At 36.0% G+C, this 11,621-nt stretch overlaps 1 protein-coding gene across 1 annotated transcript in view; it reads right to left on the reverse strand.

Annotated features, from left to right (window-relative positions):
• Positions 1-10,477, reverse strand: part of AFM (afamin) — a gene marked incomplete at its 5' end in the record, with an annotated part of 29,060 nt that extends 18,583 nt beyond the window's left edge. Inside the window, 6 exon segments of the mRNA XM_074275764.1 lie at positions 1,320-1,417; positions 2,205-2,337; positions 3,115-3,326; positions 4,774-4,906; positions 7,180-7,225; positions 10,345-10,477. Of these exon segments, the coding sequence (XP_074131865.1) occupies positions 1,320-1,417; positions 2,205-2,337; positions 3,115-3,326; positions 4,774-4,906; positions 7,180-7,225; positions 10,345-10,477 (755 nt within the window).
• Positions 10,478-11,621: the final 1,144 nt, after the last annotated feature.

The raw sequence follows: 11,621 nt of genomic DNA on the forward strand, positions 1-11,621 counted from the left end.
ATTTCTCAATTTATTAGTTACTTGGAGCATAATCTGCAATTCTTCCTCTGGAAAATATTTATTTCTATTCTAAACCATTATCTATGATGCAATGGATTTTTAGGACTGGCTCCTTTCTTGCATTTGAACTGCAAAGTATCTTTATTGATAGTCTTTTTTTTTTTTTTTTTTTCTTTGTTAGTGCTCTTCCTGGAAGCTAATTAAGTGGTTTACCAATCTTAATTCTAATCTTAATCTAATCACATGTAATTACTTTTCTCCTCCTTATCCTAGTTCAGTTTAGACTGAATCTTCCAATTTAAAGCCTTTTAATTGACTTGTGAAAGTTCTGTCAAATCCATTCTCACCAGCCCAGTTTGGGCATAATCCATTCCTATATTTTAAACCATAGCATAAAAATCCAGATCTCATTAATAGACATCATCTTTTTAGCTAGATGCTCAATGTGCATTTGAAGTCATGGAAAGCACTTACTTTTCATCAGCAGCTCAAATTAAAACAACTCCTGATTCTTAAGGGCTAGTACTTTTTGTCCAAAACATTATAATCTTTGTCAAAGGTCCGTTTGGTCAGCATTTTTGTTTTTGGTGGGAAGAGAATTAGATCTCTAATTTTACTGGTCTTGGGCCTTCCTGTTGGGGGAATCCCCCTTATCAATGCTGCTAGATACAAGATCTACAATTTATAACCCTGAAGGGTTACCTAAGAGGTTAAGTGACTTCTCCAGAGTTGCACAACTAGTATGTCTGGGAAACAAAAACTTGATATCAGGCCTTCTTGACTTCAAGACCTATTCTATCTACTCCACCATGCTGCCCATTCTTGATATCTTTTGGAACCACAAAAATCCACAGAAATGAATGGTTGCTATCTAGTTGCCAAATCTCATATATAAGATATAAGCCAAGAAAAGACAATGGATTTATCTATTGTCAGAACAGAAACTTTTCTTTCTCCAATTCTTACTGGTTATCTCTCACTGAATGGTATTTATAGATTCTTATCATCATTCTTTGGGGAACAAACAGCTACCTCCGCTTCAGAGTCTAGCTCCCCTCTCTTCTAAAAGATCCTCATATCAGAGATGGCACATTGGTCAGAGGGAACCCATTGTCTCTCCTCTGATGCCAGCTGCATTCCGTTATGTCTACCATCTCTAGTCCATACTTTCCATTATAGTCTTTTCTCTCCCTCTTTATCCCTGTGTACTAAAACTCTTTAGTTCTACTTTACTTTCTCTCTGTTAAAGAGAAGAAATCAAGAAATGGGAGAATGTTAGCTTTATGTACAAATACCAGAGACATAAGCAAAAAACTCACTGAAATTTCACGTCTTTGAATCCAAATTTTCTCAATATCCCACAGTAGTTTTGCTGCTTAGCAGAGATTTCTTTTAAATCATTTGTGATGGGTATCGCCTGGAGGAAGAAGAGGAAAATAGACCAAAAGACCAAAAACATTTTTTAAAAATCTATACTTGAAATTTTTACCTATTACTTCCTGTGCAAAGTAAGATTTTTCTATAAACTCTCACATGAAAAAGAAATAAGCACATTCTAGTTACGACTAGAATCACAGAAAATGCTTAGAATTTAGCCTTGGAAAAATGGCACATAAAAAGATATGTGAATTGTAGTATATGATCAACGTCTGGCTCACCATCTCCACTGCAGGGCCTGGCCATTTCTCTTAATCATATAGGAAGGGCAGCTGAGGACTGACGATATAATAATCACCTTTCCTTCCAATTAATCACTTCCTGGAGTTTGATTCAATTTTAGAGGAACATAGAAGCCAGAAAATGTCAATGAAAATGGGTGTCTGTGACACACAGAGCTCATTTCAAGCCGTGAGAAGATATGACCAGCAGCTGGCAGCCAATAGATTCATTGACTAATGAAACAAGCCATCAGGATCATAGAATCATAAATATAGAACTTTGGCAGTCAGGGAGGCCAATGAGCTCATTTTCTATATAGAGAAACTTAAATCTAAAGAGGAAAGATGACTTGTCCAAGGAGAAGTAGGCAGTAAATAGCAAAAAAGGAATTTGACTCCAAACTCACTGGACCAGGATGCATTAGCAAGAAAAGTAATATCATAAATGAGAAATAAATAAAGAAATGAGAAGTAATTTAACAGTTATCATTTTAAACTAAAGAGTTGGGAGAGCTGTTGATTTTAACTAAAAAGAAAATACTATACCTTTATGCGAAAGCATTCATGTTTGTTTTCTTCTTGGCAACAGCTAGTGCTGACTTCTTTGTAGCGAGCAGCCAGAGCCAAGAGTGTTGGGGCAAAAATAAATGGGTTCCGTCTGGCTATTTCATAGATATAGCTGGAGAAGAAAAAGAAGAAAGAAAAGGAAAGAAGGAAGGAAGGAAGGAAGGAAGGAAGGAAGGAAGGAAGGAAGGAAGGAAGGAAGGAAGGAAGGAAGGAAGGAAGGAAGGAAGGAAGGAAGGAAGGAAGAGGATGAGGGGAGGGAGGAAAGGGAAAGAAAGCAAGAGAGAGGGAGGAAGGGAAGAAAAAAAAAAGGAAGAAAAGGAAGAAAATTTCCAGTTTTAATAAACACTAAAGCTGAATAATACCATTTTTAAAATTTTATAATACCAATTTTAAAATCCCATTGTATTGGTTCCAGGTAATTGGTTTTTAAAATATACAGTCCAATGCTTTTAGTAACTGATTTACTTTTAAGACTAAGACCCACAGGTACTGTTGTTAATATCATCTCTTTCGTTCACCATACTTCCAGGTTATATACATTTCACTAAGCATTTTATCTTCTTTGCACAACTAAGACAAAGCTGATGCTGTCTCCTCCTTAAGCAGATGGGGAGGGTAGAATTCAATCATCTTGAAAGGAACCTTCTTTATGTTAAATGTGGCTTGCAGTTAAATGGCCTTTCTGTGTTCCCAGACATACTTTCCCCTGTGCAAATTTTATCATCATTACCATGTCACTGGGAACAAATCATACTTTCCACACCTAGTAACACAACCTTTTCCCATTTCAAAACCTATAGACTACCTAATCATTGTGAGTGTTCTTGAATATCCCAGCAGGGCTAAGACCCCTTCTCCTGGGAAGTTTTCTAGTGACAATGTTCCTTACTGATTTAGAAAAGCCTCTTGGTCTGCTTCATACTCCTGGCACCCCTTCTCTGGGTCTGGCATTTGGAAAGGAGTCAGAAAACTGACATCAGTCTTTTTGCGTTCAAAGAAACACAGTCGTCTCTTGGAAGGATCTTCCGTACAACACTCTGAAAGTCTGTATTTGTCGGAAAGTTCCTTTACCCCACATATTTTGTCCTGAATTACATAGATCTAAACAAGAGAAAGAAAAACAGATTAATCATAAGGCCCAGTTTTACCTGGATGATGAGGAATCAATTCAATGAATAATTAGGATATTAGTGGGGCAAATCCCACCATCATTACCATCATCATCATTATCATCATAATAGCTAATATTTCTATTGCACTTCTTTGTTACAAGCACTGTGCTAAACACTTGACAATTATTGTCTCATTTGATTTTCACAACCTTGAGAAATGCTTTCATTATCCCCACTTTACAGATGAGGAAATCAAGACAGAGGTTTAGAGACTTATCTAAGGTCATACAGCTAGTAAACATCTTAAGCTAGATCTGAACTCTGATCTTCCTCACCCTGGCCCCCGTGCTCTATCCACAATGCCAGCTAACCACTATATTTCTACTTTATTAGACAATAATCCATACTTCTGGTTGGGCCTAAGCAAAATGGTTATTTTTTTCACCTGCATCAGTGGACATTGGTTTCCTCCTTTGAGAACTTCTATCCCCAGGATTCATGTGCTCAAAGGTCTCATGCTGCTTTCTCACTATTGCCAGGGGCTCTCACTTTGATGACATCCTTATTTCCCTATTCCTTATCTTTTATTTCATTGCATCAGTGCTTTTACAAGGCAGTTTCTTCTAAGGAAAAGTTTAATAGAGATCTTCTAGAAGCACAATATTGTGGAAGTCAACATTAACTTCTTAGCCTCAGTTTCCTCATCCACAAAATGAGGGAGTTGGTCTAGTTGACTCTTCACCTCTCAAGCTATAATCCTTTGATTTTGCCTGCCATGCAGGCTTGTTGAAAGTAATAAAATAATATTATTTAATAATAATAAATAATAAGATTATTTTTCTAGCAATAAAGTGACAACTAGGTGGGGCTATAGGCAGAGTGCTGAGTCTTCCTGAATTCAAATCTGTCCTCTGGCACTTCCCAGCTGTATAAACCTTGGGGATATAGGTCATTTAAACCCTGTTAAATGCCTCACCTGTAAAATGAACTGAAGAAGGAAATGGCAAGCCATTCCAGTATCTTTTCTAAGAAAACTGCAAATGGAGTCACAAAGAGTATTACACAACTAAAATGACAGCACAATAACAACAAAGCAAGAAAGTGCTTTAAAAAAAAAAAAAAAGCTATTTTATAAGGCTGAGAGGCATATTGTCAAGTCATTTGAAAAGAAACTGTTTTGCCAAATATCCCTTACATCCCTTACTATATCCATAGGGATTTCAAGATTCAGATTCATAGAAAAGAGTTGCTCCTGAGGCATCCCTAAATGGAACAGAACTTTCTTGGGGAAAGTGCCTTTTCAACTATAAATACAGAAGTAATGTATATAAAACAGCAAAGTAATATACTGGAGACATCCTAAAAGATATTTGCTCTTGTGATAGCTTCCTCTAGGTGGAAAACAGGCAAGCAAAAGAAATCCTTTATTCACTTACTGCTAACCGTGAACACTCAGGTAGCTGCATGTTGGCCATGCATTTGTCACTGTACTGGATCATCTGTTTGACCAATTCAGTGATTTCTTCATATGTGGCTTCTTGAACAAATTGAGCAAATGCAATAGTGGTCCTGGAACAGAAGTCATAGCAAGAAAGATCTTTAAGGCTTTCGATCTCAAGCTTTTTTCTTCAAGTCAATCACTGACATCATCCTTATTGCTAGGCCCTGGAAAATCTCAAAGTAATGATCATGAGCAAACAAACTTCAGCCAATTTTAATATGATTTGAAATGGAAAAAGTTGTAAGTTCTAGCTCCAAGTATAACAAAAATAAGACATAAGCTTCTGAAGAGCAAGAACTAATTCATCTTTGACTTTGTATCCTGAGCTCTTAATATAGTCTCTGGTAAATATAGTACCTGGTAAATAATAATAATAGCTAGCATGTATATATTATATATGTGTATATATATGTATATATGTGTGTGATGTGTATATGTGTCTGTAGCTACAATGTGCCAGACATAGTGCTAAGAACTTTGAAAATATCATCTCTTTATCTTCATAACAACCTTTGGAGGTAGATGTTATTATTGCCCCTACTTTACAACTGAGGAAGCTGAAGTGAGCAAAGATATATAACTTGCCCAGAGTCACACAACTCATGAATTTCTGGGGTAGGATTTGAACTCAGGTCTTCCTAAGTCTGGGCCTATGACTCTTGCTATTTTATTACCTTCTATGATAGCTGCCTACTCCTTGTAGCTTCCTAAATGTGTGATGAACAAATGAATGAATGAACTGACATAACTTATTAGCTGTACAATTTCTTCATTTGAAAGATTTAGTTTGATTTAAGACATTTAACAAGCATTTATTAAGCACTTACTATGTGTCAGTCACAGGACTAGGAATACACAGAAAAATGTTTTAATGAAGAAGACAAGTAAATAAACTAGGTATATACGGTATAAATGAAAGAGAATCTCATGAAAGACATAAGCATTTATTAACCACCTGTTGGAAGCAAGACATCAATACAGTATGGAAAAATTGTAGTCAAAGGAGCCAAGGAGATCTTGCTTTCTAGGATTTAATCCATACAATCTATGTGACTCTGGTCAAGTCATTTGACTTCTGATTGTTCTAGGACCTCTCTAAGACTAGTTGTATAGAAGATTCCAAGAAGGAAAAAAGGGGGAAAAAGGAAGGAAGGAAGGAAGGAAGGAAGGAAGGAAGGAAGGAAGGAAGGAAGGAAGGAAGGAAGGAAGGAAGGAAGGAAGGAAGGAAGGAAGGAAGGAAGGAAGGAAGGAAGGAAGGAAGGATTCCTGGAAGGAAAGAAGGAAGGAAGGAAGGAAGGAAGGAAGGAAGGAAGGAAGGAAGGAAGGAAGGAAGGAAGGAAGGAAGGAAGGAAAGGAGGTAGGGAGAGAAGGAGGGAGGGAGAAAATAAGATGGGACTTAAATGTAGAGACTTGGAAGAAGCTGAACATCATGTGTTCAAGGTCATTAACTTCAAAAGGAAGCAATGAAAGAAAAATCAATGAAACAGAACAGACTCTCTTGACTAAGTTTACAGAGAGCACTGTTTATGGTCTCCATTGAGAATTAATATTCTTGGTACTAAGTTCTAGACTAGAGTATCTAAGAAAAGGAAATGAGTAAGAAAGAAAGTCAAAACATTTCCTGGAAGGGAATATTACAAACTAATATCATTGAGATAAAAGAATGAATCAAGTTGGGGCAAAGAGTGCAAGAAGGATTTAGGTACCACATCTACACTCCGAAATGGAAGACTAAAATAAAACAGAATGAAAAGTAATAAAATAAACTCCAAAAAATGGGATAAGGAGTAGAAGACAGAAGGAAGAAGAGACTGAAGAAGTCAGAATCAGATTAGTGTAAGAAAAAATTACAGCGTCTAAATGAAAATTTGAAGGAGGATTAAAAAAATATATATAGAGATACACATGCATATCTACATATAGATACATAGCTAGGGAAAAAAAATAGAAACTTAACAATTATAACCATAAAAGAAAGAGAATAGAAGAATGAATTACAAATATAAAATGCAATAATTTTCTGCATAAAAGAAATACATTAAAAACCTATAGATAAAATAGAGAATAAAATTTTTTGTTGTTCAATTCTGTCAAACTTTTCATGATCCTATTTCGGGCAAGTAGAAGTGACTTGACCAAGGTCATATACCTACATGTGTCAGAGTAAATACAACAGGAGGGATTTGCAACTTAGTCTGTCTGACTTCAAGCCAGGAATACTCTCCAAAAGGCAAAATCTCCTTTATAATGCAATAATAATGCGTGAATTAAAATCCTGTTGAAAGCATTAAATGGTTTGGTGATAATATATTAGCTGAGCTTATATTAAAAGTCGACTCACACGTCTCTAATGTTGTTCTCCAAAAATTTCTGTGTGGCATTTTTGTCTGAAAACAAAGAACATTTAGTCTTTATGAAAACATGTTATTTATCAAAGCAAATAAACATTTATCAAAAAAGAAATATAAGTGACCTAATACCAGCATCCAAAACAAATAATGGAAAATTAATGATGGAAGAAAGATCCCTAGTCTCAGTAGTAAGGAAAAAGAAGGAAAATCAGTGGATCAAACATGATTCTTGATATGATGTTTCCTGGTCATAGCCCGCCATTTTGTCCTAGCAAGTATAGAATTTAAACTGATGCACTGAAGAGAGGGATCTGGCTTCATTTCATTTTTTTTTTAAATCTCCCCTCACTATGACCCCAAACCACCCTCTCCCTCCATTCCTCTGTCCCAGAACTAAAGATGCCAGACTCAAGCCAGAACCTAATTTCTTTGTCTAAGTTTCTCCATTACTAAAATGACGTGATAGTTATAATTTCTATAAAATATGGCCATCCCAATACTAAATGAAATGTGTTGGCTCAATAAAATAGCTCAATAATTAACATTGGATTTTAACACAGAAAATTTGGCTTTGAATTCAGGCTCTACTGCTTCCTCTAAGTGTGACTGTGGGCAAGTCACTTCATTTTTCCAAATCTTAACTTTCTGATCTGTAATAATAACAATAATAATAATGAGGACTATCATTTATATAGCACTTAGTGCCAGCTACTAAGCTAATAATTTTACAACTATCATCTCATTTGATCTTCACAACAAACATCATTTTCCCAGGGTGGGAGGGGGGAGTAAGTACTACTATTATCCTTAGTTTACAGATGAGGAAATGAGGCAAACTGAGATTAAGTAACTTATCCAAGGTCAAACAGCTAGTATTTGTCCTGGGCTAAATTTAAACTAAGGTCTTCCCAGCCCCAAGGCCCAGTACTCTATATACTGTGGTACCCTCTTGCTGCTCCAGAATACTGTTCTAAATAGCCTTTGAAGATCTTTCCAGTCTAAGGTAAGAATCTCTAAGATACCTGAGTCAATGATATAACAGGATATGGGAAAGGGTATAATTATATTGCCTCTTTTCCACTCCCACTCCCACCTGTTCAGAGCATCATCATCATTTCTTGCCTAGAGTGTTATAATGGCTTTCTTGCCTGTTTCTGGTCTCTTCTCTCTACCTATTTCCCATTTTCCTTCATTCAGCTGTCAAAATAATTTCACAAAATATAAGTCTGTCTATATCTTCCCATTGACCATAGGATAGAATATGAACTTTGTAACCTGGTATATGAGTCTTTCTGATCAACCTTCCCAGGGCTATTGCATTATTACCTCCTCTAAACACTCTATGTTCCCTCTAATCTACTCCTTGATCTTAACCTATAGACTCCAAGCCTTGTGAAGCTTCCTCTTCTCAAAAAAGAGATGCTGGGACTCAATGACCTTTAAGCTCCCTCTTATCTCTTGGTCTATGAAGGAATATTTATATCAGTCCTTTTATGCCAGGCATACACTCCCTTTTCATATTTGTCTATTAAAATAATTCTCTTCCTTCAAGGCACAGCTCAGATGCCACCTCCTCCATGAAACTTTCCCTGATCATCCCAGTTAAAATGTTTTTTAATTTTTAATTTGAATTTAATTAATTTGTAATTTAATGAAAATTCTTCAAAATTCCCAAAGACTTGGGCTACATTTTCTCCTTTGCACCTAAACACAATTTAATTTCCTTTATTCTTATTAGTTGTTCTTCCCTCTCTCCATTTAATCTAAGTTTTTAGTGGTCAACCCTTCCAAATTCTGCAGGCCAGCAAACTTAGTCCTGAAATGTGACAGTCTTAGAGCAGCCCAATTTAAGTCTCTGCCTTTCCTAACTATACCAAGTTCTGAACTTAATGCAATGGTGATAACTGTTTTTGACAAGGTCAGAAAAAATCCTCTGTAGCAAACACCCTTTGTGTTTTCTGGGAGCCAATCAGCTTTCCAATGGGTTTTCCTTTCCCTTAGGAAAACTTCCCTCTACCAGTGATTGCCAAGTGTTGTTCTTATTATTATTCAACAGTTTCTCAAGAGAAGAGATTGAGATGTACAATTTTTGAAAAGAAACTCTGAAAACACAAAAAACCTGAGGTCGGGAACGATTGAAGACAAAAGAAAAAAGGAACAGCAGAGGATAAGAGGGACAATAAGAGGGACACAGAGAGGCAATGAACATGAGCTTGGACAGAATTTGGAAGATAGAAGAAAAGACAAAAAACTGGAGCACTATGGTCCATAGGGTCCAAGAAGTCAAACATGAGTGATCAACTGAACAATAATAAAAAAGAAACTGGAGAGAAGAAATGGAGAGAATTCAAAGATAAAGGATAAGCTATATTTTCATACTTGATTTGTAAAATAAGAATTACACTATCTCAGAGGCTAAAGAGACCTCAAAGGCCATCTACTCCATCCCCTATTTGAAATAGAATCCACTTTATGAGTTCCCAAAAGTGATCATTCTAGAAAACTTCTAGCAAGAGGTAGAGTCCCCACATCCCAAGAGAGCCCATTCCATTTTGGGGGTATTTCTAATTGTTAAGTTAAAGTTTTGTTTGTTTTTTCTTATATCAAATCTAATTCTGTTGCACATGTTTAAACTACACCAGAATGTTTGCTGTCTTGGGGAAGAGGGACAGAGAGAGAAAAATTTGGGACACAAGATTTTGCAAAAGTGAGTATTGACAACTATCCACATGGATTTGAAAAATAAAATACTATTTTTAAAAAATTTACATCTAATTCTGACTCTCCTACAACTTTTGTCCACCAGTCCTGAGTCTCACCTCTGGAACCAAAAAAACACAAACTTGTCCTTCTTCCATATGACAGCCCTTCAGATACCTGATGACAAGTGCTATTCCCTCATATACTTCTCTAAGTTTTGTCTTTCCTCAAACTAATCAAACCCATTACAATCTTCACCATTCCGAATTCTCTCTATTTTATGAATGTTCCTCCAAATTCATGGCTCCACCCAATACACTTTGCCATCTGCCAAAGGATGGGCAATGTCCTGAACACTGCCTTTCTTACTGTTGTCCAAAGTCACATTCGTATATTTATCTGTCATACCTTTTGTACATTCATACCATAACTAGTTTGTAATAGTGTTGTCTTACCTTCCTGCTGAGATGCTTTGGGCAGTGTTAGAGATTGTGCCAAAGAGAAGAACAAAATGATGGGACCAATAGACTTTATTGACAGCATGGTTCTGATGTTGACTTTCACAAGAGAAAGAAATACAGTGAGGAACAAGGAAGTTTTTTACCTATTTAAAAACTTGTGCCTGTTAAAAAATAACCTGTTTCCAGTATATCGTATTATTTCCATCAGATCCACCAATAAAAATAAAAGAATTAGAAAATCATTTTGTTAATTATTAACTATTATCTCTAAATTCTGTTAAAGAAATCAACATTGATTTATGCAAAATATCACAGGTTAATAGCGTACAATGTTTAAACCAAATAGACTTTGTTTTAAAAAACACTAAAAACACAAGTTTAAAAAAAAACTACACAGTCTCACTAGTTTAAGGTCCAAGCACTATATTGAAAATGTATTCCAATATAGTAAAAGATACATGATTCACCCAATTTAATTGCCTACTCTGTGCACGGTATTGGGTTGTGACTGTACAGATTTGAAGTGACACATCTTCTGCTTCAAGGAAGGGGAAAGGAATTGAACATGCACAGATAATATGGGAAAAGACAATATATTATCATCCTGGAAAAAAATCCATGAAAATGTAGGGAATTGCAAGATAAGATTGGGCATATCTAATAGTTTGTTGGATATAGAATGAATGAAGAGAAGTAATGTGAAGTGAGCATAATGTTGAGTAAATGAAGCCAGAACATTCTCATTATATAAGCTCAGAAAGACAGTTTGGATTGAGGGTATGGATGATCTCAAGTGTCATGCTATGTAATACACATTCTTCATTTTCATGTCGAAGGGCTACTGGAAAACATTGAAAATTGGGTTTTCTTTGTCTTCTTTCCCCACAAGGATGTGCTCTGGTGAGGCTTTTGCATTAGGAAAATGCTTACCAGATTTGTAAATGGTACCACTCAACTATAGAGAGATGATTGACACATAGGATGGAAAAGTTGGGATCCAAAATTATCTTAGCAGGGTAATAAATGGCATAATGAATAGAGCACAAGCCCTGAAGACAGGAGGAACTGAGTTCAGTCCAACTCCAGACACTAGCTGTCTGGAACAAGTCACTTGATCCTGATTTTCTGCAGAAAAAAAAAATTATCTTGATAGTTTAGAACAATTATTGTCATTGTTCAGTCATTCAGTCATGTCCAACTCTTCATGAGTATGTGGACCACAGTATACCAGCCATTCTATTCTCTACTATCTCCTAAAGTCTGCCCAAGCT

The sequence above is a fragment of the Sminthopsis crassicaudata genome, chromosome 6 (genome assembly GCF_048593235.1).
Source record: "Sminthopsis crassicaudata isolate SCR6 chromosome 6, ASM4859323v1, whole genome shotgun sequence".
Lineage (NCBI taxonomy): Eukaryota > Metazoa > Chordata > Mammalia > Dasyuromorphia > Dasyuridae > Sminthopsis > Sminthopsis crassicaudata.